Consider the following 27,937-nt stretch of genomic DNA (forward strand, 5'->3'; position numbering starts at 1 on the left):
GGACTTCCTCTTTTAAGGTAGTGATTGATTTTAAGGTAGAACTGGACATGATGATGATGTGTATTGATTAACGGATTGGATCTTAATTAGGGTGATCAGACAGTCCAAGATCTGGCTTGGGACAGAGCATACTTGCCAACTTTTCAAAATTCTCATAGGGGAGAAAAGTGCGTGAATGACATTTTCAGTTGGATGAGGGTATGATGCGTGGTTGAAACGATAGACAGTGGATCCCAATTAATTGCAAACCATTTGAAAATTATACAATTAAAGAGTTGATATTGTTCTATCAATTAGAATAGAATGCCTTTGTCACTGCACGAAATTTAGTTCATCACAGGAGAGCAAAGCCGCTGCATACGTACGCACCGCCACTCTTGGGCACTAAAGCCCAAGGCCGTCCTATGTTAACCTAACTCCGTGTCTTTGAACTGTGGGGGAAACCGGAGCACCCGGAGGAAGCCCATGCAGACAACATGCAAACTCCACACAGAAAGGCCCCCGTCGGCCGCTGGGCTCGAACCCAGGACCTTCTTGCTGTGAGGTGACAGTGCTAACCACTACACCACCGTGCCGCCCTTATTTTTATAATTCCTATAGGTTATGGGATTCATGGATCACGCATGAGAGAGCTCAGAGTGAAAAATCTGAAATAATACTCGTCTTGAATTTTAATATAATAACAATGAAAGGGAAGTCTTAAATCAGATTTTTAGCTGAAAAATCTCCTGCCTGAATATTGTCTACGTACAGAGACCCACAGAAAATAACACTTTCGAAGAATGTTTATAATTTCTTAAAATAGTCGCAGTGAAAAGTATTATTGAATTGCATCAAATGCGTTTTCCTTCCGTAAGCTCATATAAAAATACAGAGAACTATATCATACCGGTGTATATAAGTTAAATTTTAATAAGATTTAAACAAAATAGTAACAATTAAATAAATACTGCGCTGTCTTAGTACTACTAAAACGCATCTCTCTCACTAAACACTTTCCAACAGAATTTTTAAAAAGCACTAGAAATCCTATCCAAATCTTATCGGAATGCAGCAAAGGAATTTGCTCATTTGCAAACTTTGAAAGTTTTCAAACAAAATTAAAAAATGGCACTATAAACACTACCATACTATCAAAATATACTCCACAAAGAAATACACTCGAATGCAAAAATTTTAGTCCTACCAAAATACACTCTCACTAGTAATCTTTCACTTAAAACCTCAAAACTCGATCAAAATCAATCACTTTCCAGATAATTCACTTGTAAACTTTCACTTAAAACTTTCAAACATAAATTCAAAATAGCACTAAGACACGACCACACTATTCAAATACGCTCATCAAACAAATTCTCTGTCAGGCAAAATTTCACTAAACGCTTTAGAAGTTGTACAGTTTGTTTCTGAAATGCTATGGAAGACTAGTTTAATTTCACACTCAAATGTCCATTATATTCTGATTTAAGGTATCTTTACCTTAAAATGTGTAACTGGCTGGCCGAACATTTGCTCATCCATGGAAATTCATTCTCCCATGCAACCTGGTATTTGCATTCATATTTCTGCCGTTTGGTATTTGGTTTAGTGGCTATGATGAACGAATGCTTGTAAAAAATGTCAGACGGCCTGGGTGAATCCTACATTACGGAAGTGACTGTCGTTCTGTTCGTTGATTAGTTAAAAATCAGTTGATGTCAGCAGTGTTTCTCATACGATTCTGATTGGACGACATCGGGAGTATTTTTAACTTGGCGGTAGGGATTTCCCCAAACCAGGAGATTATCCAGTTTTTAACAAATACGATTGGGAGACGGAGGCTAAAATCGGGAGCCTCCCGCCGAAATCGGGAGGATTGGCAAGTATGACAGAGGTTGGGAAGTTCATTCGAAGCATGACATGGCTGACATATCAACAGAAATAGGAAACTTTTTTAACATTAACAACTGTTGAAACATTATTTTAAAATACCCAAATTAATCATTCAATCTCATATCAGTATACCAATCATCTACAAGTGATGCTGTTGAGGGAGACGCTAAGGGAGCTTGAATGACCCTTAGTGTAGGACTGCTGGATTTAATGGACTAGAGCTCTATCTTGGCAATATGTAATAACAATGGCTATGCCATTCCGAAACCATGGACATTAATATCGAGTTGGTTCATATTTTACCGCTGTAACAGTCTCCACTAGATTTAGGACTGTGGCAGTGAGGGTTTCTGTCCATTCAGCCATAAAAGCACAAGAGGTTGTGCACTGATGTCCAGTGCTCCAGTTCATCCCAGGTGTTTAGTAGGGTTGAGGTCAGACACTCATTCTTCCATTCCAAACTTTGCAAACCATGTCTTCATGGAGCTCGTGTTGTCACACTTGGTTTCATTATCTATACTGCTTAACCGTCAAGGTTGCGGGGGGGAGCGAAAGCCAATCCCAGCTGACTTCGGACAAGAGGTGGGGAATAACCTGGCAGGTCACCAATCTATCACTGGGCTAACACAGAGACAAACAACCATTCACACTTTCATGAACACCTATGGGCAATTTTGATTAGCCAGTTGACCTAATCCGCATGAGAGGAAACCGGAGCACCCAGAGGAAACCTTCCAAGGTTCCAGTAAAGGGGAAATTGTAATGGTACAGCATGCAAAGACATTCTGGACAAATGTGGCTTTCTGACTTTTTATGTGAAGGCCCATAAATGGAAATGATAATCAGGTGTCCACCAGGGCTGTGAAAAATCTGCGGATCCGCGGAATTCCGTGAATTTGGCCGCCAAAAATATCATTTTAGTAAATCATCTAATTTTGGAATAAAAATTGGGGGGGGGGTAGGTTTCTTTTGCTACAATGACCAACCGGTTTACGGCATTTGCGCCATGCTTACAAACCACGGCGCGAATCTTGCATTCTTTTCATTTTACCATTGTGTTCTTTAAACACGCTTTCGATATCAACAGTTTTGAAAAGGAGAATTTCGCAGTACGTCTGTGTCACGGAGGGACATCGTTCAGAGGGAGGACGGTGAGACCGACGATGTCAAAAACATTGACAAGGAAAACGGCATCAAAAATCCATGGAATTGGCGATGGCTGGAGTTGATTTTGTCATTTTCTATTTCACAGCCCTGGTCCACATACGTTTGGCCCTATAGTGTATGTTGTTGATGTATCCTACAGATTGAACAGTGAAATATATCCATGGGTGGGTTATTTTAAAACTGCCCATACTAAAACCAAGCAACTGAATACAACAGTCATCCTAAAATAATCTTATACAACTCTGAATGTTGAATAAAATGAGACTGATCATTTGGAGTAACATTAACGTTACTCTTGCATCTGGTTACAGATATTCTGATTAGACGTCATACCATTTTGAATTATCTTAATATGGAATAAACCAATATGGGGCATAATCAGTGATTGGGTGATGTGATGTATGCCAAAGTGAAGCAGAACCTGAAGTTGATTATTTTCCTACAACAGCACATTCAAACTTATAGTCTTGGCAGCTAACAATTAATTGTTAATTAAAGAAGGACCTCATACTTCTTCTGTTTATACTTACAATTCATGTTGGGGAACATGCATAAAACAGACTCCTAGTATGACGTAGGTTATCACCGCTGTAACTTACAATCATCCCCTCACCAGCCTGTGGCGTTCCCCCCCCCCCCCCCCCCCCCCCGAAGCTAATGAGGCAAAAACTGCAGCTTGTCATGTTACCAAGAAACTAGAACAGCTTTACCTCTGTTACAAAGCGCTGACGTTGAAGAATCTTTGCAAAAGTGCTAAATAAGCATCTCCATACAGATAACGTCAGCATGTCAACAAATGCATGATTTTTAAATATATAAATCTTTTAATGCGGAGGCTCTGCCATGCAGCTTCCTGTGCAAGTTGTTCCTGAACATCATTGTTGTATAATTTTATTTAGTGTAAATACACAGGTCATTACTGAAAATTGCACGTGCTGATTTTTCAATAAATTCGGATTATTTCTTGAAAATCGCCTTCAGCGACTCAGCAAAATAGCAGCCAATTGCTTTATCGTAAGTGAAGAAGAATTACAAATTCTGAAAGAAAATGCTGTTCCGAAAAGCACTAAAGATGCTACGAAGTTTGGTCTAAAACTAATCAAAGGTAAGGTGGAATTGTGATTTTGTTTTATCGATTTCAAAACAAAGTATTTTACGTGAGTCGGCATAGATAAGTGACACAAGTCTGGGCGCATTACCTTCGAAGATTGAAATGAATGTTTTTTTGAATATGATTAAATTTTTTTAAATAATCACCGCTGTATTTGTACTAAAACAATTATCAGCCTTGACTTCATCTTGGTTGTTATTCACCTGACCTTTGGCCAATAATTGTTAAATAATCCATCCATCTCCCCCCCCCCCCCCCCCCCCCCACCTAATGTATATCTCCAAATATAACGTAAAAAAGGATTTGTGTGGAAACTAGAACATGCATACCATTGCTGCAAAGCTGTCAACAAAATTTAACAAAGGTGTCTTTTTATATTTCCCTTTTTTAAAGCTGATCTTTAGTTTATGGACTTTTCTGGTTAGCCATGGCTTCCTGTTTCATTTGAAGGTATAAACACGCATATGGTCATAGAATGAAATGAGAGAATCTTGCTTTGTTGGAGAATTGTTAAGAGTCTCAATACAAATGTTGAATATATCTGCTTTTGGAGTCAACATTTGTTCAGGGAGCTTGGATATCACAGACTGTATTACTTCCTAAGTGAACACACACCAGTTCTTGGTACATTTTCCAAAAGAGACTCTTAGGAACTCCGAGAATCTTTTGACGGTTAAGGGTTCTGTATTTCTCTCTTGTAGGTTTTGCTTCAACTCCCTTTTTTTTTTTTTTTTTGTTAAGGGTTTTCCCTTAGGGAAATGCAGAAAAACTGTTTTTAGATCGAATGCTTTGTGGGGGAGTTTCGTCAAGAATATTTGGTAACAAAAAATGAATGTAGTCATTCACTAGTCTTGTCTCTCTTCAATTAATGGTTTAATAACGGCAGTAAATTTGACAAATTGTGACAATTTGCCTAGAACACCTCCAACTTTAAGTGACTCACTAGATAAATGTCTGTGTTGTTTTTTTGCACGCTGCCTTCTAAACTGGACTTCTACTGCTCAAAAATGTTGCTTTTCAAGGAACGTAGTAGTGATATTTCAAAGTCTATGTGATAAATTATCACATAAATGAAACAAATATCAACACATTACTAGGGATGGACCGATATGTGTTTTTTTTTTTTCAGGGCCGATACCGATTATTATGGAATTGGGATGCCGATAACCGATATGTCTCATTCTTATCTCATTATCCCTAGCCGCTTTATCCTGTTCTACAGGGTCGCAGGCAAGCTGGAGCCTATCCCAGCTGACTACGGGTGAAAGGCGGGGTACACCCTGGACAAGTCGCCAGGTCATCACAGGGCTGACACATAGACACAGACAACCATTCACACTCACATTCACACCTACGGTCAATTTAGAGTCACCAGTTAACCTGCTGAAATGAGTTTCCTTCGCAGGGTGGCTGGGCGCTCCCTTAGAGATAGGGTGAGAAGCACAGTCACTCGGGAGGAGCTCGGAGTAGAGCCGCTGCTCCTCCACATCGAGAGGAACCAGCTGAGGTGGCTCGGGCATCTTTTTCGGATGCCTCCTGGACGCCTCCCTGGGGAGGTGTTCCAGGCATGTCCCCCCGGGAGGAGGCCCCGGGGAAGACCCAGGACACGCTGGAGGGACTATGTCTCTCGGCTGGCCTGGGAACGCCTCGGTGTTCTTCCCGAGGAGCTGGCCGAGGTGTCTGGGGAAAGGGAAGTTTGGGCTTCCATGCTTAGACTGCTGCCTCCGCGACCCGGTCCTGGATAAGCGGAAGAAGACGAGACGAGACGAGACAGTTAACCTAACCTGCATGTCTTTGGACTGTGGGGGAAACCGGAGCACCCGGAGGAAACCCACGCAGACACGGGGAGAACATGCAAACTCCGCACAGAAAGGCCCTCACCGGCCACGGGGCTCGAACCCGGACCTTCTTGCTGTGAGGCGACAGTGCTAACCACTACACCACCGTGCCGCCTAACCGATATGTGCAACCGATAAATGTAAACATTATAATTCACATGAAATTAAACATAGCACACACTGACACAGACCTTCATATCCATGAACTGTATGTTTAATTGTAAAATTGAACATGAAATTTTGTGCAGGGAGATGCCAGCAGCATTTGTACAATAAAGTCAAACATTAGTTAGAATAAAATGAGAAATAAAATAATAATAAAATAAATATTCACCAATAAAAAAACAAATCACTCCCTACTATATTACAGCTCACCATTTTCAGTGGAAAATAAATGAAAATACACTCTGGATTCTTTTACACTAAGAACTAAGTAAGACTTACCAACTTCAGGTAGTTTTTAAATAACAAATCAAGTGTAGGGAGCTGCCTGCAGCATTTTTTAAAAAGTAAAATCAAACATAAAGTAGGCTATCACTCCCTATTATGTAACAACTTAACAAGTAACCATCTACATTCTAATGCTTTTAATGCCCAAGCCTAATATTCCCAATTTAGGAGGATTATATTGTAGTGAAGGAAGCATTACATGTAGTTTCAGCGAGACTAGTTGGTTGTAGGCTAATTCAAGTGCTTCCTTCCATAAGCTAAGTTTGCCTGGCTACACAGATGCAAATGGACAATTTTAACGAGTAGTAGATGAAGAATGTAAACATATAATGATGTTGTGCTTTTGCAACTTGTGTGTTTGTGACTTATTGCGGCAAAAGCAGCGTGTCCTTACCTTGAAGTGGGATCTGCTTCTGCCCGAGTGCCCATACGGCCGCCTTGAAACAGTTCACAGCGTTTAGCTACGCGTGTTGATTGGCTGTATCCCTTGTGCCGCTTCTGCCCGAGTGCCCGTACGGCCGCCTTGAAACAGTTCACAGCGTTTAGCTACATGTGTCGATTGGCTATATCTCTTGTGCCAAACAAATCAGATGTTGTGGTGGGCGGGACCGTGTTCTTGAACTCAGAGAGGCGAGTGCAGGAAAGGACGTGCAGTGACAGTCGCGTTAGGAACGAAATGGCTGCAAAAAGGCATGTTATCGGCATATCGGTGGAAATTATGGCCGATACCGATAACCCTAAAAATGCAGAATATCGGCCCGATATATCAGCCAGGCTGATTATCGGTCAACCCCTACACATTACCATTCTGTGCTTTATAGTGTACCTCATATGACCTAGAGAAGTTTTGAATTTTGCAGAGATCACTTGGGAGGTATAAACATTTAAAGTTAAATTTACCCAGGATTTTGGCCTTTAAAATGAAATCTGTCTGAAATTCCTGCTGAATTTTGTCGTCAACATCTCATCTCATTATCTCTAGCCGCTTTATCCTTCTACAGGGTCGCAGGCAAGCTGGAGCCTATCCCAGCTGACTACGGGCAAAAGGCGGGGTACACCCTGGACAAGTCGCCAGGTCATCACAGGGCTGACACATAGACACAGACAACCATTCACACTCACATTCACACCTACGGTCAATTTAGAGTCACCAGTTAACCTAACCTGCATGTCTTTGGACTGTGGGGGAAACCGGAGCACCCGGAGGAAACCCACGCGGACACGGGGAGAACATGCAAACTCCACACAGAAAGGCCCTCGCCGGCCCCGGGGCTCGAACCCAGGACCTTCTTGCTGTGAGGCGACAGCGCTAACCACTACACCACCGTGCCGCCTTTGTCGTCAACATTTCTGGCATTAAGCTGTTGAATTTGTAATGGAAGATAACATGCATCTCTCTCTCTTTTAACAGGATATGCAGTTAAACACCGCCAAATTCATGCAGCTTTATGCCTGGTACTCATGGCCCAATGTAGTTCTCTGTTTCGTGGGGGGATTTTTGTTGGACAGCGTGTTTGGCATCAGGTAAGTCTTATGTATTTGTATTTAATTTTACCCTTTTCTTTAACCCATGGTATGATTAATGCAGTATATCTGAAAAATCAGGAGCCAGTAGGGTTATGTTGAGCAAATATGTCGGTCTGAATATGTTGAGTAAAACCACAATAACACAATACACCGGCTGATAAAACGTGTAGAGCAGGGGTGTCAAACCTGATCCATAAAGGGCCTTGTGGCTGCAGGTTTTCATTCCAGCCATGCAGCAGCACACCTGACTTGGCTCATTCAATCAACTGAACTGTCTTCACACAGTCAAATACTTGCAGCCACACCCACCCTTGATTAAAGGGTGGGTGTGTCAGTTGATTGAATAAGCCAAATCAGGGTGCTGCTGCATGGCTGGAATGAAAACCTGCAGCCACACGGCCCTTTATGGATCAGGTTTGACACCCCTGGTGTAGAGCATAAGGGTGAACATTTAGTGCACGCATGTAAAATTTATATGTACGATATTTAAGTATATGTGGTTTTATTGTCTCTTGTTTCTGATTTTTCTGACGCCTGGTAGATTAAGTAGGTTAAAAGATCAGATGTAGAGTTGTAAAGTGGTACTGAATCACCCAGTTAGCTTTATATGATGACTTTAAAACTGTAAGTTGCTCTAGTTTGAGTTTCTGTGCTGTTAAGGTTGTCAGTAGGTATTAACTGACCCTGTCGTTCTTTCTAGGTTGGGGACAGTCATCTTTGCACTCTTTGTATGTATTGGACAGGTAGGTACATAGCCTCAGTTAAATGGTGTTTGTTTTTTTTAATGGCATGCTTTAATGAGTACTAATGTCCCTATAAAATTAATCAGGCAAATCTTTGATACTGATCATTATTACTACACACAGTATTGTATTATAATACTTGAGAAAAATTTAAATGTATGGACTGTTATTGTGCAGCTGAAAGGTTAACTTAATACGATACTTTGTATGCTCCATAAGCCATAACTGTTAGTGGTGGGTTTTGTCTCTGCCATGGAGATGAAATGTATAATACTTACTTAATCCTCCAGACTGGTGACACGTTAAAGAAACAAAAACTCACATAGTGCATCTTCATATTGTACTGAGCTTTTGTACAAGGTGCCAGGGCAGCTTCAGTGCACCTTGGCATAGATTAGACACGTCTTTGGAACCGTCTTGGAGAAATGAAATGGCGTTCTTCCAAAAGATATCCCTTGCAAGTGGTGTTTTGATGGTGGTAGAGAGCGATGTCTGACTTGTCTCTCCAAAAATCTCCTATAGATGTTCAATTGAGCTGAGACCTTAAAGGCTCATGTGGCACCATCTGCACCATTTTCATCCTCATCAAATAATTCAGTGAGTCCACATGCCTTGCAGATAGGGGGTGGAGTCATTCTGAATGAGACCATGTCCATCAGGATAGAAATATTTCATTATAAGATGAGGCTGATCAGTCAGACCTGCAGTGTTCGTCTGCAGTGACCTCTTTCTCTAAAGGAGACGGATGGACTCGAGACATGCTGAAAAAAATCCCCGTAATGGGGAATAGATTTTTATTTTTTGTGGCTACTGCCTCATAGAGGCGGAGTGCATACGCATAAGCATTACAATCACCAGAACGACAAATCGTGATCTCGCGATACGAACAGTTGATCTCTTATCATCAAAGGTACACAAGAACGAGTGGCGAAGCCACTATATTATCATGTTATAAGAATGTAAGAAGTGTAGCAATAGCGAAACTTCATAACCAATCAGCACTTATCCTGATCAAGTTTGATTACCCATTCTACTTCTTGATAAACTTCGGAACCAATCAGAACCAGAAACGAAATAAGAGAAACCTCGTGATAACTTCGTAGTATCGGAAGATAATCGGCAGATAAAAAGATAAACGAAATTCACTTCGTTGTTCACCAAGGCTACTGATTTCAATATCAAGTAAGTGGTGTTTATTTTAAGAAAATTTACCTTTTGATTATCACAGATTTTGTTTGGTCCTTCTGAAAGGTCAAATGAAAGGTTTTTTTTTTTTTTTTTAAGCTTTTTGGCTGATATTTACACCAAGAATTCCAGCCATTCAACAAAAACTCGATAAGGCAGCGAAGACGACATTGGAATCTTTTGAGCTATCCGCTCGGTTTGCAATTACAAAAGTCCCATGTGGGAATAAATCAGCTCCTTTGTGAAAACTAAGAGTAAAAGTACAATTGGTCAAACTTCTGCTATTCGCTTTGTTTTAATTTGATCTTTTATTTTAGTCTTTACACTACGCTTGTGAAACGAAATGTGCTCATTAGTACTAAATAATGCTTGTGAGACAATTCATGAACAAGTGCTTTCTTACTGTTTTGAAAATAGATCTAGTTCACAGCGCTGTACTTTGAACAAAACCCAGTAAACAAAATTGGTAACCAAAATACTCCAAGCCCTGATGCTGCTCACAGCTTGGTGATGCTTGCAAGAGATGAAGCTAGTATCATTGATTATATGTGTGCATATATGCTATAGTTACTGTATGGACATGATGTCAGAAAACAATTTATTTATAAGCAGTAGCCACATGTACCCATAGGGTACCTATTTTTTTAATTATGATTTTTCCCCTTTTAATTTGTCACTTATCTGTATTTATTCTCTTCTGGACTGAGCCATGTACTTGTATTTTATTAATTACCAACCCTGTACCGTTTAATTGCATGATTTTTTTTTTCAGGTCATATTTGCCATGGGTGCTTTGGTCAACCATTTCTGGTTGATGGAATTTGGGCGCTTTGTTTTTGGGTAAGTCCTACTACATACATACATACATACATGAAAATCCCTCACCTTTCGGCGAAATTTGCTGTTTTGAAACCAAAATGGGTGACCTACGTGAATCGTGTAGATCCGATGAGAAAAAAAATTGGGGGGGTGTTTGATATTGACCCAAAGCGCAAGGAGATCACTTCGCACCCATAGACAGTTCATACCGGTTTGCGCCTCCTCCTCCTGCTTTGATATTGACGCCATAGCGACGAGTACATCTCGCTGCAAAGGGCAAGCAGCATCATTTCGCGCCTCTTCTCTTGCTGGCCAGAGCGTGCACACATCAGTCAGAGTGCAGACCAGACCACCAGAAGCTGGAAGCTGGATTGAGTCATCGGACTGAATTTCCTACTTTTTTCAAACTTTCCTGATCACTATCAAAACAAACAAAACTTCCGGCTTGATTACGTCAGCATTCGAAAGAGGGCGCGCGTGTCTTTTGACAATCCCTGTGTCCGAAATTGCTCGCTACTCACTATATAGGGCACTGTATAGTGGAGAAGCCATTTTGTAGTGCTGTCCATGCTGAAAGAAATCAAATTAAAAGTCTCAAATTTGACTTAATAAAAGACAGCAGCAAAGAAGAAAGTATTCAGCCTTGATTTAAAAAGAACTGAAAGCTGCAGGTACTTCCATATCTTGGCAGGCTGAGTGGTATGCTGGGGCACCTCTTGCCAGCAGACCAGGATATCCAGAGGGAACTTGTGCAGTTCAGTGTTGACCTGACCATCCCCAGCTTCAAGGAGGGAGAGAGCATTGTGGAGTGGTGGGGTCATGTCTTCGACAAACCAGACAAGTACCCCTCCCTGGGTGCACTGGTTAAGTGTTGCCTCTCCATCTTTCACGGACCTTGACTCGAGTCCTCGTTTAGTCTGATGAATGATGTAATTGATCAAAGGAGTGGCAACATGAATGTGGAAACATTTAATGCAATACAGATGGTCAAGTATACGCTGATGTCCAGGGGGAAGACAGCTATGCAGCTCTTTAGAAGGGAGGACGTGAAGTTTGGGGAAGTGGACAGAACATTGTGCAAGAATATTAACTCTGCAGCAGCCACATACAAACACCAGCAGAGGGTGAACAAGGAGGAAAAGCAGCAGAGCAAGTATGGCTGTCAAGCAACTAACAGTGCTCAGCAGGCCAAGAAACAGGCTGCTGAAGGAGAGAAGCGGGCAAGGCTGAAACATGTGGCAACTCGGCGAAAGCGGGCCATGGAGACACTGGTGGTCCAGGCAAATAAAAGGAAAAAAATGATCACTATTCCTTGTGTGTTCCACTTTCTTCATTCTATTATTCACATTTTTTTCCAGGGCATAATTTCACTATAACTGCATGTATTTGAATTTGTATTTGTACTGTATGTCCTTGTGCAAATGTCAATACAGTATACTTAGTAAGAAGGCTATAATAATTATTCTGGGGGAGGACCACCCAAACAAAATAAAACAACACCAGAGGCCACGTCACCACTCGCGCACCCTTCTCACCTTTTTCCACCCCGACCCGTTTTCATGCCTGTACATAGAGAAAATGTCCACTATTTAAATAGCAGTGATTGAATTACTGTGAACATATATTTTTTTTCTCAATATGCAGTATTGGTGGAGAGTCTTTGGCTGTGGCTCAGAACACATATGCAGTGAATTGGTTCAAAGGGAAGGAGCTGAACCTGGTATTTGGCCTGCAGCTCAGCATGGCGAGAGTGGTGAGGAAAGATGCATGGGTGGCTTCTGGGTAAAAAAGGAAGTGCCTCAGTTGGTGAAAAAAAAATGTTCATAATTTGTTCCATTTTGGAGACCAGTTTAGTGTAATTGTTAGGTTGCAACTTGGATGTTTTAATTCTATAATTGATGATAAAATATGTTGTTCTAAAAAAAAAAAACAGAAACCGTGGAGTCAGTATGAAAATTAGTTATGTAGTAATTAGTATAAAATTAGTTTTGAGACCAGTTAAGACCTTCATGTACTAAATGTACTCTTAAGTTCTCAATTAAAAACTCGTACTAAGCTTTACTTACAAGTACAAATATCTCATCTCATTATCTGTAGCCGCTTTATCCTGTTCTACAGGGTCGCAGGCAAGCTGGAGCCTATCCCAGCTGACTACGGGCGAAAGGCGGGGTACACCCTGGACAAATCGCCAGGTCATCACAGGGCTGACACATAGACACAGACAACCATTCACACTCACATTCACACCTACGGTCAATTTAGAGTCACCAGTTAACCTAACCTGCATGTCTTTGGACTGTGGGGGAAACCGGAGCACCCGGAGGAAACCCACGCGGACACGGGGAGAACATGCAAACTCCGCACAGAAAGGCCCTCGCCGGCCACGGGGCTTGAACCCGGACCTTCTTGCTGTGAGGCGACAGCGCTAACCACTACACCACCGTGCTGCCCCAAGTACAAATATTATTATTATTATTATTATTATGAATGAAAACCAGGACGGTTGATAGGATTGACAAAAAATTAGGATGATTGCATTATTTACCTTGAGAGTTAATTGTTCCCCAATAGCCTGTTAACTGTTTCTTTGTGTATGTTTGATTCCTTCTAGGGCAGTACAGTGAACATGAACATCATGGGATGGGTGTATGATCAAATGAAACATTTATTTGGCCAGAATGGTCACTACACTCTGGGAGCTGCACTCCTGATCGGTAAGTGGATAGTGTCAAGCAAAAATATAGCGGGAGAGAATGAAACAATCTCCAAACTGTTTTGCACTGCTACAACATACACTACTGCCTTAGAGCATATATTTAAAACAAAGGAGCTTGACATTTTGGTAGCACTCATGGCTGTAGAAATGAACCCTAGTTTAGTCATTTTAGTTATATTAAATCTGTGATCATCCATTCTGTATAGATGTCTCACTCTCAAATCAGGACAAACACTTTGTACTGGATAGTATTACTGTTTGAAAAACACTCTGTGCCTTATTTATATCATCTGATGCTCCATCTTCAAAAGTTGAGCCTCTAGTTACACTGTCAGTGAGGGCTTGGTTGAAATGTAAAGCCATTTTTCATTACTATGAACAAAAAAAAAAAAAAGAAATCTGAGCCTGAAAGCTGTCATGTCGTTGAATTTCCCGTTTCACTTCTTCTGCTCTGTTACCCTTCCGTCTAATGCTGCTCTCATCCAGATAACTCATAGCCTGATCGTTTTCCCTTTTCTGCTTAGGGATACATTTTGTAAAGTTGACCTTTCCTTCTCTTTAATCATTAAGCAGTTCTATTTTAAATGGTTTCAGTTTTCGTATTGCACTTCACTTACTTCAACTACTGGATTTGGACAGAATTTTTTTTTTTTAAATACTTTTCCAGTGCATTTCCTTTCACTTCTCCGAGAAACAGAAGCATGGTATATTAAATGACCGTTTGTGTTGTACTTGGTGCACAGAAGCTCCCTGTTGCACACACATGATTGCATGTAAATATCCACCATGGAAACTAAGTGCGGTGGAATTTGGGCTTGTTTAACTGATGATATCTAAGAGGAACTGAAGTGTGTGCGTGCGTGTCTTGTTTTTCAGCGGCCTCGACATGTGTCTTCTCTCTGATCTGTGCCCTGATGTTGGCCTACTTTGATAAGCGGGCAGAGAGGATACTCAACAAGGAGCAGGGAAAGACTGGTCAGTTAACTGTGTGTGTTTTTATGACTGGTACACTATAAAAAAAAATCAAGGTGTTCGATTGCTTGTCTGTGTATGCACCACTTGGAAATGGATTGATAATCAACGTGTATTCTGCTGATCCTAGTGCATTTTTGTGACCTTATTACATGCAGCTTGGTAGTAAGGATTAGAACCCATCTGGGACATAATTACAGTCTTTCCTTCAACCTTGAAAGATTTTCATAACTCCTTCTATATGATGCTGTCAATATAATGACTCAACAGGGCAGTAAATGCTGCGATTGGAAAAGGGAAGTGATTTGTTTTTTATTATTTGTGTAGGTGAGGTGATCAAGCTGACGGATGTAAAGGACTTTTCTTTCCAACTGTGGATGATCTTCTTCATCTGTGTGGGATATTACGTGGCCATCTTTCCCTTTATTGGCTTGGGACAGTAAGAGTACACACACACACGGAGTACTTTTGTCTTTGTTTTTCAAAATAATGTAAATGTTCAAAATGTTGTTACAGAAATGAACTTGGACTGTATTAGTATGTTTAATGCCTACACAGTTAAATGTGGTTTAAACATGAAATTACAGTATATAGGAAACTAGAGAATAGTGGTTGATGTCCGCTGTTTGAAATTTGTGGCCCAAATGGACAAATACAGGATCATTCTATGCTCCCAGAAGCAGTAGTAAATTGCATAGCAACAACAGTCTCATTGTTGTTGTTCTTTAAACAGCACCGCTCCTCTAGCAGGCATGTCTTGGCCAAATGAACAAATAAATAGCCAGTATTCTGGCTCCAGGCTGTGAAAACTCAATAGTACAAGTGGGTAAAAAAATCCATGGAGCAGCCACAGTGTGGACAAACAAAGCAACAAACAGATCCGCCGAGGCATCCTATGATAAAATGTCGATAATCATTTAGGACACAGACACAAGAAGCCTGAAAAAGAACTGACAGCTGTTGGTTCAGATTTAGACCGGAAAGCTGCTTTGCTGATGGCCAAATCCGAAGTTTGTGCATTTCTCTATAGTCTCTTAACTTTTTCTGCAGATCGTTATTCAATCCCAGCTCGCGTTTTGTACTCAAAACAAAATTGCCCATCAGCAGGAAATGTTCACTTTGTTCAATGGGTATCAAATGCGACTGAATAAAGACTTTCACAGGGGTGTCGAATGCAATTTCTGCTTTGGCCACATCAGAAATTTTGTGAGTGCAGAAAGGTCCACACACTATGACTCTGTCTGTTTGCCTGTTTAGTTTATCATCTCATCTCATTATCTCTAGCTGCTTTATCCTGTTCTACAGGGTCGCAGGCGAGCTGGAGCCTATCCCAGCTGACTACGGGCGAAAGGCGGGGTACACCCTGGACAAGTCGCCAGGTCATCACAGGGCTGACACATAGACACAGACAACCATTCACATTCACACCTACGGTCAATTTAGAGTCACCAGTTAACCTAACCTGCATGTCTTTGGACTGTGGGGGAAACCGGAGCACCCGGAGGAAACCCACGCGGACACGGGGAGAACATGCAAACTCTGCACAGAAAGACCTTCGCTGGCCACAGGGCTCGAACCCGGACCTTCTTGCTGTGAGGCGACAGCGCTAACCACTACACCACCGTGCCGCCCTTAGTTTATCATATTTATGAATTTTTGTTTCTCAAAGATAGCAAAACTGTATTTATTCATGTCACAGCCTCTTTACTGTTACAGTAAAGAGGAAATCAGATAAGCTTATCCTCTCTAAGATATTCCTGAGCGCCATTTTTGTAGGTTGTTACAATGTTTGATGCAATTTGGCATTTTGAATCAGTCAGCCATCCAGACCCATTTCTGAAGCCTTTTTAAAACATGTGGCATGCAGCAGATATGCGTCCGTTTTAATCCCGTGTGTCTTGTTGCATTTTCTTTTGCACCCTGTCTCGATTTAAGGCGATAAAGATGTACTGACGCTGCATCTGCATGCTATGAAATCATAAGGCATGATTTAAGTTTGTGTGGGCCACAAGTAGTAAAAAGAGTATTTTGAGACCTCATTTCTGGCTGTCTGTCTTCTGTCTCTTGCCAGAGTATCAGCAATTTCCTTATTTTTTTCACCTCTGACTATTGGATTTTTTTTTTTTTTAAATAAGTGTATTAAAAGTTTTTCGCAAATTATTGATGAAGGCGGCATGGTGGGGTAGTGGTTAGCACTATCGCCTCACAGCAAGAAGGTTCTGGGTTCGAGCCCAGTGGCTGACGGGGGCTTTTCTGTGTGGAGTTTGCATGTTCTCCCTGTGTCTGCGTGGGTTTCCCCCACGGTCCAAAGACGTGCAGGTTAGGCTAATTGGTGGCTCTAAATTGACCGTAGGTGTGAATGAGAGTGTGAATGGTTGTTTGTCACTCAGTGCGTTTACATGCACATCCAAATCAAGCTACTGTCGGTAATCGAGCTAAGGGTCACAGCAGGGGTGCCAGAGAAATCCAATCCTACATGCACACAAGGAAATCGAGCTATTGTGTGAGGTACATTGTGCACCCGAGCCACAGGTGGCGCTACACGCCCCATCGTGTTGGTACACTTCCGGTTGTCGTCATGAAGAAGAGCTATTCAAGAGTATAAACAAAGAAACAAAGTTATCAGCAGTGTTGCCAGATACTGCTGACGTTTTCCAGCCCAAAACATGTTCAAATCCGCCAAAATGCACTTAAAACCGCCCAATCTGGCAACACTGGCAGTTCCGTGTTCACAAGTTCCGTGCTCACAAGTTCCGTGCTCAAGCTGTTAGGCTTGCTCTAACAGACTGTATGGCTACAAACTGTCCTGCGCAGACCACTGTTTTGTAAGACAACTTATTTTGCACAATTGTATATTTTTCTAAAGTCCATTTTTTGCTTACAAAAAAATTTTTTTTTTTTGCTTACAATTTAACTTGTGTCTTAATAAACACACACAAAGTTCAATTGTTTTGTTTTTATTGACATTCTTCAGATGTTGTGTGTGTGTGTGTATGTGTGTATATATATATATATATATATATACACACGCACACAAATACAATGACTTGTTTATGTACACAATTCACAGCTATGCAACAGCTGTACAGATGTATTTGGTGATACAGTAAGTGAGCTAAATTTTAACAGTGCAAACAATGCCACAAAAAGAAAAGATTCATGCCGTTGTCATGATTCGTTGTCATGCCGACCGAGGCTGTTGTGTTTCCCGCTTGTGGTCTCGTTACTTCCGGAAGGGGCAGTGCTGAAGTAAGTAGCTCGAATACGTAGCTCAATAGGGTTTACATGCACTAAGTAGCTCGGCAGAAATCGCATAATCTAGGTCGTGTAGCTCGATTCCGAGAAATCAAGTTCGGTTCAATTTCAGCCGAATTAAGGTGTATACATGGCATTTTGAATTTCGATTTCAGTCGAGCAATGGCAGAAATTCGATTCTCTATGTGCATGTAAACGCACGGAGTGTGTCGGCCCTGTGATGACCTGGCGACTTGTCCAGGGTGGACCCTGCCTCTCGCCCATAGTCAGCTGGGATAGGCTCCAGCTTGCCCTCGACCCTACACAGGATAGGTGGTTATGGATGGATGGAAATCATTGATGATTCATTTAATATGCTGCATTAATCAATCAATTAATTAATTTTGCTAAAAGTGCAGATATGGCATCGGGAATAAGGAGCTAAAGATACTAAATGCATTCTGACACTGGTTTGATTTGCCAAACCGATTTTATCCACTCCTTTGCAGGGTTTTCTTCATTGAGAAGTTTCACTTCACTCCAACTCAAGCAAGAGCAATCAACAGGTAATCTCGCATGGTAATATGACATGTATCCAAGTGGCAGCAGAGGATTTGTAATGGTGGCTTGCTAATAATAACCAGTATGCATACATAAAAAGGTGTAAAATACAATGGTGGTTCAATGAGGCTCTTCTCTTTCTGTTCCAGTGTTGTGTATATCATCTCCGCTCCAGCTTCTCCTCTGTTGGGTTTCATGGTTGATAAAATAGGCAAAAACATCACCTGGGTTCTCTGTGCTGTGGTCACCACGCTGATTGCTCACATGATGTTGGCTTTCACCTTCTGGAATCCTTGGATTGCTATGGTAAAGCCTTTGTGCAATCTCAATAAGCTGATTAATTAATTCATCATCGCAGTGGATCTGTGCATCTCAGGAGCACTGGGTGTGAGGTGAAAATTCACCCAGAATGGGATGCCAGGCCATTGCAAGGCTAATCTCAATCATGTATCTTGATATCTTTTATTGTGATGCACAATATGACCATTTTTGATAATAGTATGAACCTTTTTGTGCCTTTTTACAATACCTGAGTTTTTGCACATGGCAGGCTGAGCCTCAGTGACCGTTTCCTGTGTGTGTATAGGTGTACATTTTTGTTTTCTTCTCCGTAGGTCCTTATGGGTCTGTCATATTCACTGTTGGCCTGTGCTCTCTGGCCAATGGTGGCCTTTGTAGTGCCAGAACACCAACTGGGCACAGCATATGGATTGTAAGAACCTAGTTTTACTTTTTTGCTTTTATATAGTGCTATGAAGTTACTCTTGATTCCCCTGATGGATCTGGAGAGAACTGAAACATTACTAGCTGTGTTTAGTAAACGTCTCTAAAATATGGTATTGTATAAAGCTTAGTTAGCTTTATTATCTATTTTCTCTCTCTCTCAACAGTATGCAGTCCATACAGAACCTGGGTCTGGCACTGATTTCCTTGGCAGCAGGAGCCATTCTTGACAGCAAGGGTTACCTCTTTCTCGAGGTCTTCTTCTGTGCATGCATCTGCTGTGAGTGACAATGCTGTGTGAACACTGAGAGGCTATATATACTGTATGTGTGAAGCCTGCCGTCAGTGTGAATTTATAAATGTGTATGGAAATACATCGGTGTAGTACACGAGGTCTCTTGATAAAATTGCTCATTTTAGAAAATGTTTTACAATGAAATTTGAATGCCACATCCATATTCGTACTTTTATTGCCATCCTTTATGAAAGCTGTTCCCTCAAAAGAAACGGATGGTTGTTTGACCTGCGCAAATCTGTAATGGATATAAAAATATAGTACCAGTCAAAAGTTTGGACACATCTACTTATTCATGGGTGGGTCTGTATTTTGTATTTTCTACACTGTAGATCAATATTGAAGAGATCAAAACTATGAAATAACCTCTGGAACATTTTATGTGGTAAAAAAAAAAAGTTTCATATTTTGGATTCTTCAAACTAGCCAGTGTTTACCTTGATGCTTTGCACAATACTGGCATTATCTTAACCAGCTTCATGAGGTAGTCACCTGGAATGCTTTTCAATTAAAAGTTGTGCCTCGTCAAAAGTTAATTAGTACAAATAAATTGTCTTCAATTCGGGTCTAGCGTGACCGGAAGCAACGCTATATTTGTTGATCGATTCTCGCGTTCTGATTGGCCGAGTCGGACCATGTGACCATGCCGTAGCGTATGTAGTTAAGTTCTCATCTCATCTCATTATCTCTAGCCGCTTTATCCTTCTACAGGGTCGCAGGCAAGCTGGAGCCTATCCCAGCTGACTACGGGCGAAAGGCGGGGTACACCCTGGACAAGTCGCCAGGTCATCACAGGGCTGACACATAGACACAGACAACCATTCACACTCACATTCACACCTACGGTCAATTTAGAGTCACCAGTTAACCTAACCTGCATGTCTTTGGACTGTGGGGGAAACCGGAGCACCCGGAGGAAACCCACGCGGACACGGGGAGAACATGCAAACTCCACACAGAAAGGCCCTCGCCGGCCCCGGGGCTCGAACCCAGGACCTTCTTGCTGTGAGGCGACAGCGCTAACCACTACACCACCATGCCGCCTTGTAGTTAAGTTATACCATGTAATTATGTTACAGAGCCAGGCAGCGTACTACAGAGGGTAACTGAGAAAGCCAAGCACACATACATCTGGAGGGAAATTTCATACGTATTTTGCAAGTATTTTACAGGGAAATGGTTAGTAATTTATTAGCTGAGAATGCACCAGAAGTCAAGTTTATTTGTATAGCGCTTTTAACAATAAACGTTGTCGCAAAGCAGCTTTACACAATTCGAACGACTTAAAACATGAGCTAAGTTTATCCCTAATCTATCCCCAATGAGCAAGCCTGTGGCGACGGTGGCAAGGAAAAACTCCCTCAGACGACGTGAGGAAGAAACCTCGAGAGGAACCAGACTCAAAAGGGAACCCATCCTCATTTGGGCAACAACAGACAGCATGACTATAACATTAACAGTTTTAACATGAAGTCAGTTTTGTTGATGTTATAACTCTTCATTGATGGAAACTTGAGTGCAAAACTGTTCATGACACCTGCAGTCCTAAAGTTAGCAAGTCAAATGGCATGCAGAAGGCATGTAAATTTCAAAATTTTCTGGAGGAACATGTCCCCAGGCATTATTTATGTATTTACACTACCGTTCAAAAGTTTGGGGTCACCCAGACAATTTTGTGTTTTCCATGAAAAGTCGCACTTTTATTTACCACCATAAGTTGTAAAATGAATAGAAAATATAGTCGAGACATTTTTCTGGCCATTTTGAGCATTTAATCGACCCCACAAATGTGATGCTCCAGAAACTCAATCTGCTCAAAGGAAGGTCAGTTTTATAGCTTCTCTAAAGAGCTCAACTGTTTTCAGCTGTGCTAACATGATTGTACAAGGGTTTTCTAATCATCCATTAGCCTTCTGAGGCAATGAGCAAACACATTGTACCATTAGAACACTGGAGTGAGAGTTGCTGGAAATGGGCCTCTATACACCTATGGAGATATTGCACCAAAAACCAGACATTTGCAGCTAGAATAGTCATTTACCACATTAGCAATGTATAGAGTGGATTTCTGATTAGTTTAAAGTGATCTTCATTGAAAAGAACAGTGCTTTTCTTTCAAAAATAAAGAAATTTCAAAGTGACCCCAAACTTTTGAATGGTAGTGTATAACTGGCTACTTCAGATTTTCTGGTGAACCCTGGTCTTTTAATAAATAAAAATAAAGAAAAAAAAAACATTGAATTAGAAGCTGTGTTAAAACTTTTGACTGGTACTGTGCACGGTTAAAAATACCATTTAAGCGCAAATAAGGCCATAACAAAAGCTTCTCATGTCAGAAATATTTGTAAATGTGCTACGTGTTGGGCCCATGATCACAATCAGGCTCATGGTGAAAGAGGCGAACACCAGCCCAGGTTTAGAAGATAACGGTTTTAGACTTGCACAGAACATCGCACAAAATGAAAAACTTGAACTTCATTTGAATTACAATCGGCATTGTCTTGTGGTCAGACTCAAACATTTTGGTCATGCAAAATATAAGCGTGTTTGTGAACAAAAAGGGAACCCTATCGAACTGAGCCGAATTAAAGAGGGAAGTTCATATGTACAAATACAAGAATATAAACAGCTTAAAATGTTCTGTGTGGAGAAGAGGCCCAAGATCCTTCTACAAGTGGCTCTAAACGTGTTGGACATTACAGGAATAGATTCAGTCTTCCCAAGGCAGGCGTTACGAAATCCTATTTTATTTAGTGTATTCATATTAATTGTAAGGGTGCTGATGATTCTTAAACCAGTGCTTTGTAAAAGAAAATGCACTACATAAAGGCTTGGGGGGGGGGAGAGTTAAATAAATTATCTAATGTATCAAATACTTTTGAGCTCAAAATATCAAACACCCTTCTTAAAAACATTCTAGAGAGCATGGTACATGTCTGATGTCATGTCAAATTATTAGACACTATATAGGTGTAATATATTATTCTTCTCTTTCAACAGTGGCTCTGATAGCAGTGGTGATGCTTTACTTTGTGAACTTTGCCCGAGGTATGTTGGACAGGAAACTACATCGCTTGATTTCTAGCACTTCACCAGAATGATCTACCTCATTATACGTTTCTCACACTCGCCACAATTATTATTATTATTATTATTATTATTATTATTATTTATTATTATTTTTTAAACCAGGTGGAGAACTGAACCTTTCAGCCTCGGCCCGAGCCAGACTTCAGAAGGACTTGTCTGCTGAGTCAGAGTGAGTTCATTATGGTTTGACCTGTTAACTTTTCCCACTTTCCTTATTACAGCTTGAACTCTGAATGATTTCATCTCCAGGGCCATCTTCATGTTCAGATAACGCAAAGTTACGCAGATTCAGAGTCAGGGCCATGGACTGCACACTGCACAAAATGGCCTTTCAAAAATAAGAAATAAAAGATTAAAACAAAGCATATTTGCTTGAATCAGGTGAAAAAAAAAAAATCTGCCAATGGAACTAGTCAAATTTGACTTGGTAAGATTTCTTAAAGTAAGATGACAAATCTAACCTGTTTTTAGATGAAATAATTCCAAAATAAGATTGGGGAACTTATTATGTGAGATCTGATTAACTCAAAATAGTTCTTATAATAAGATCGTACTTCTTACGTTTAGCCATTCAAGTCATTTTTATTTTTTCATTTTAAGGGTATTTCATGACAAAGTCTTAGCAGTAAAAACTGAATTTAAGATAAATATACTAATATTAGGATTGTTAAATTCTACAACTAAGCATTGCTAGCTTAAAAGATTCTCCTTTTGTGACCTTTAATTAGTAAAATACTCTAGATATGAGACCAGAGACTATCTTGAATCAAGTTGACGACACGTGTAGCATTGCAACAAGTTTATTTTTTTTTCCCATTTCAGCATTCAAACATTAAAACATCTCTTAAGATTCCACTTCCCCAGGACCTCAGGCACCAAAAAAAAAAAAAGTCTACGCATTTTGACTTAGTGCTTACACAACGCCAAAGCAACAGTGCATTTTGGGGGCACTGACTATTCATGTGTACGAGGGGTTTACAAGATCAGGCACAAAAAAACCCCCAAACAAACAAAAAAACCCACTGAACTTAACTCGCAGCATTCCAAAAAGACCTCACTAAAACGCCCTCCACTCACTCATAGCCTTTTTGAAGGCACTTGTCTGGTCTAGAGTCTGTACAGCATCTAGAAGGATCTCACTCTGAATGACTGACTGAGAAAACAGTCGCAGTAAACTTAGGATATGTGGTGGAGTTGAATTGTAATGAAAGATTCAAAGATTTCAGTAAAGTTCATTTATTCCCAAAACAAGCATACTTTTTTTTCTTGAAACAAGATGAACCGCATTTGACAAATGTCCAAAATGTACTTGTTTAAAAAAAAACTTGTTTTATTTTCAAAGGTGCTCCAAATAAGACTTTTTCAAGACATTTTGTCTATACAAGATTTTCAAGATGGACTGTCTAAAAACTAGCCTTTCTAGCTAAATGAGGTTTTGCTTGTTGGGCAATTATGTCTTATAATAAGGGTGGCTAGATGTTTTGACTTGAAAATAGACAAATAAACTTCCTAAGATTTTTATTTTTTGCAGTGCATTATTATCTTTCTACAATAATGGAATTCCGTTTGATTTTGAACAGTTTATTTGAGGGTGGTTTTTGTGTTTATACACTCAAAAGAAAACCCGACTCTGTGTCAAGACTGGAATTGGAACTTGGCTCTCTGTAACATACAAAACACCAGTGTGGCGCATCACGTATGGCATCAGTAAGCTAACACCTGTGATATACAGGACTTACAGTATTAACAAGTTGGCAACTTTCTCACCCCCTATAATTACCTAGTGGTTCTAACGCATGTGTGTTGTACTGTAACTAGGCTTGACCGCGCGGTGCTGCGCTAATGAACCTTCCGTACGTTTGTATGGGAGAACAGCATGTTTTCGTTCGGCCTTTAAAGATATGTAAAAGTGTTTAATCTACGTAAAACTAGTGTCGATTCAAGAATAAATAACGTATTTTCAGAATATATTGTTAATTTTGTGTGGTGGTGCGATGAGCTTTTACTTTGTGTTTTTTTTTAATGTTATGTAATGCAAACACACCAAACTTACAGGTGCTGCCACCTTTTTTTTTTTTTTTTTTTTAGTGATATTCGTCACTGGTCAGTCTGTCTGTCTGTCTGTCTGTCTGTCTATCTATCTGTCTATTTATTGATTGATTTTTATTTATTTAGCTTCCAGCTTGCTCACTGTTGGTTTAGTCAGCTTAAAACTCATGATTCCCACCTAGTGGCCGAATCTCTCATGCTGACTTGATTTTCCCAATAAAATCAGCTGAACACTTTGCTGTCTCGTGCCCGCGAAAAATCGGATCACTGAGAAATTTTGTATCCTTCCTAAAAATCAATGATTTTCCAAATTATTTTTCATGGACTAAAAATGAGAAGGTGTATAAATATCAGTAATACTGTTTTGAAGAGAATTAACAAAAGTTTCACCCTCTTATACACAGCACATTCAAGCACCACAGTCATTAGTCATGCTTGGTGTCCACAATTTAAAGTGAGCATACCTGCTAAATTCTGGCTTTTATGTTTAAAAACAAAGGATGTACCAATTTCATTGATGTATCACCTTTTAAGGCTTCTAGGTGCATACAGTGGTGCTTGAAAGTTTGCGAACCCTTTAGAATTTTCTATATTTCTGCATAAATATGACCTAAAACATTTATCAAATTTACACACAAGTCCTCAAAGTAGATAAAGAGAACCCAGTTAAACAAATGAGACAAAAATATTATACTTGGTCATTTACTTATTGAGGAAAATGATCCAATATTACATATCTGTGAGAGGCAAAAGTATGTGAACCTCCAGGATTAGCAGTTAATTTGAAGGTGAAATTAGAGTCAGGTGTTTTCAATCAATGGGATGACAATCAGGTGTGAGTGGGCACCCTGTTTTATTTAAAGAACAGGGATCTATCAAAGTCTGATCTTCACAACACATGTTTGTGGAAGTGCATCATGGCACGAACAAAGGAGATTTCTGAGGACCTCAAAAAAAGCGTTGTTGATGCTCATCAGGCTGGAAAAGGTTACAAAACCATCTCTCAAGAGTTTGGACTCCACCAAACTCTTGACAGTCAGACAGATTGTGTACAAATGGAGGAAATTCAAGACCATTGTTACCCTCCCCAGGAGTGGTCGACCAGCAAAGATCACTCCAAGAGCAAGGTGTATAATAGTCAGTGAGGTCACAAAGGACCCCAGGGGAACTTCTAAGCAACTGAAGGCCTCTCTCACGTTGGCTAATGTTAATGTTCATGAGTCCACCATCAGGAGAACACTGAACAACAATGGTGTGCATAGCAGAGTTGCAAGAAGAGAGCCACTGCTCTCCAAAAAGAATATTGCTGCTCGTCTTCAGTTTGCAAAAGATCACGTGGACAAGCCAGAAGGCTATTGGAAAAATGTTTTCTGGACGGATAAGACCAGAATAGAACTTTTTGGTTTAAATGAGAAGCATTATGTTTGGAGAAAGGAAAACACTGCATTCCAGCATAAGAACCTTATCCCATCTGTGAAACATGGTGGTGGTAGTATCATGGTTTGGGCCTGTTTTGCTGCATCTGGGCCAGGACGGCTTGCCATCATTGATGGAACAATGAATTCTGAATTATACCAGTGAATTCTAAAGGAAAATGTCAGGACATCTGTCCATGAACTGAATCTCAAGAGAAGGTGGGTCATGCAGCAAGACAGCAACCCTAAGCACACAAGTCGTTCTACCAAAGAATGGTTAAAGAAGAATAAAGTTAATGTTTCGGAATGGCCAAGTCAAAGTCCTGACCTTAATCCAATTGAAATGTTGTGGGAGGACCTGAAGTGAGCAGTTCATGTGAGGAAACCCACCAACATCCCAGCGTTGAAGCTGTTCTGTACGGAGGAATGGGCTAAAATTCCTCCAAGCCGGTGTGCAGGACTGATCAACAGTTACCGGAAACATTTAGTTGTAGTTATTGCTGCACAAGGAGGTCACACCAGATACTGAAAGCAAAGGTTCACATACATTTTGCCCCTCACAGATATGTAATATTGGATCATTTTCCTCAATAAATAAATGACCAAGTATAATATTTTTTCTCATTTTGTTTAACTGGGTTCTCTTTATCTACTTTTAGGACTTGTGTGAAAATCTGATGTTTTAGTTCATATTTATGCAGAAACATAAATTATGAAGGGTTCACGAACTTTCAGTTACCATTGTAATTATGATCTACAAGAAGAAGCATTTATCTATAATTCTTGCCCTGATGATCAAAATTCTAAATCTCTTTATTTTTGGCTTTTTCGGCTGTTAATTTCTGATTGAGGTTTTTTCTCATGAATGGAAAATTAAACCAATGGAAAATTGATTGCTGGTTTGTGACCAGGGCAACGGACAGAAATGGAAATTTTATAAAACACTGGATTTTTATATGTTCATAACTTTGGTTTTATTAGACGTGTTTACAAAATTAAACAATTTTTCGATTCAGATCTTCACACGCTTTAATTTGATACATTACACAACACTATGACAACTACTTTAAAAAATGGCCCGTCATTGCTATTGTAACAAAGCCTGTGTGCTGTCTTCCAGGTGATAGCTGTTCAGTCCACTGGCTCCACCCTTCCTGCTGTGATCTGTCTCACTGGACAACTCAGCCTGTCAATCACCCATCAGTGGGCATTTCTGCACTACGTCCTCCTCTTGATCACACTGACCGGTCTAATCCCAACACAGGGGTATAGGGCCCACTCAAATAGACTTCTCCCTGCAGATAGAACTTTTAATAATCACTACTGTGTTAAATATAGGATTGGGATATTGTACAGGCTGAGGAGCGGAGGATGGAATTGATTTGGCTGGTTGGGTCATGCCAGAGGGGATGTCCTGCCACTCTCTTAACTCCACCTCAGGATAGCTGGCACTCACTCATGGATACTGAAAAGACTACTTCCTTTTTTTCTCTTGGTATCATTTATCAGTTCTTTCTACAGACCTTTGCACTGGTGAATCTTCACCCACTGGAAAACTTCTTGGGATATAGCTTATGCCTTTTTGGTTCACGGGTTCACAGCACCCAACATTTTTGGTACGTCACCCACTGTGAGAAGCTATGTTGTGGTTCTTCCTAACTTTTTACATGAGCTCACTTGACAGATGAGTGTTTTATTCCAGGTTTTTATCTTTTTTAAGACATATGTAATTTTTTTTTTTTTTAAATTAAGATTATTTTTTATCTTCAACCTGTGGTGCATTGCTGCCAAGCGGTTTTTAAAATGAATTTTTAACATAAATAGTGACCTTACAATTGCATGTAGTTCAGTAATCACCAGGTGCAGTATCTATTCCAGAGTATTAATATATTATCTGCATTGTAATCTACATGGTATTCATGAAGAAAATTGGATTTGGTATCGTAACTGCAAATAATATGACAGTAATTTACAAAAAGTGTTTTTGTTTGGTTTTTTTTTTTTGTTTTTTTTAAATTGGAGCTCAAAAGATTTCTCGCATGTCATCAGACTTTTTGAATGCCAGTTTGGTCACTTGTATTTTTTCATTTGGGCATCATTGATTAAAGTTTCAAATCGTGTATCATAGACGCTTTGTGTACATATGTGCAGATACGTATCAACTTGTTTG

At 40.3% G+C, this 27,937-nt stretch overlaps 1 protein-coding gene across 1 annotated transcript in view; it reads left to right on the forward strand.

Moving 5' to 3' along the window:
* Nucleotides 1-27,909, forward strand: part of mfsd1 (major facilitator superfamily domain containing 1) — a 28,619-nt gene extending 710 nt beyond the window's left edge. Inside the window, exons 3-16 of the mRNA XM_060905833.1 lie at nt 7,850-7,962; nt 8,666-8,708; nt 10,666-10,733; nt 12,357-12,465; nt 13,324-13,426; nt 14,305-14,403; nt 14,728-14,839; nt 18,144-18,200; nt 18,345-18,501; nt 18,810-18,907; nt 19,086-19,198; nt 22,214-22,261; nt 22,406-22,472; nt 26,888-27,909. Of these exons, the coding sequence (XP_060761816.1) occupies nt 7,850-7,962; nt 8,666-8,708; nt 10,666-10,733; nt 12,357-12,465; nt 13,324-13,426; nt 14,305-14,403; nt 14,728-14,839; nt 18,144-18,200; nt 18,345-18,501; nt 18,810-18,907; nt 19,086-19,198; nt 22,214-22,261; nt 22,406-22,472; nt 26,888-26,891 (1,191 nt within the window). The 3' untranslated portion in view covers nt 26,892-27,909. The remainder of the gene's footprint in view (nt 1-7,849; nt 7,963-8,665; nt 8,709-10,665; nt 10,734-12,356; nt 12,466-13,323; nt 13,427-14,304; nt 14,404-14,727; nt 14,840-18,143; nt 18,201-18,344; nt 18,502-18,809; nt 18,908-19,085; nt 19,199-22,213; nt 22,262-22,405; nt 22,473-26,887) is intronic.
* The last annotated feature ends 28 nt before the right edge of the window (nt 27,910-27,937 follow it).

Source organism: Neoarius graeffei, chromosome 23 (assembly GCF_027579695.1).
Source record: "Neoarius graeffei isolate fNeoGra1 chromosome 23, fNeoGra1.pri, whole genome shotgun sequence".
In the NCBI taxonomy this organism is placed as follows: domain Eukaryota; kingdom Metazoa; phylum Chordata; class Actinopteri; order Siluriformes; family Ariidae; genus Neoarius; species Neoarius graeffei.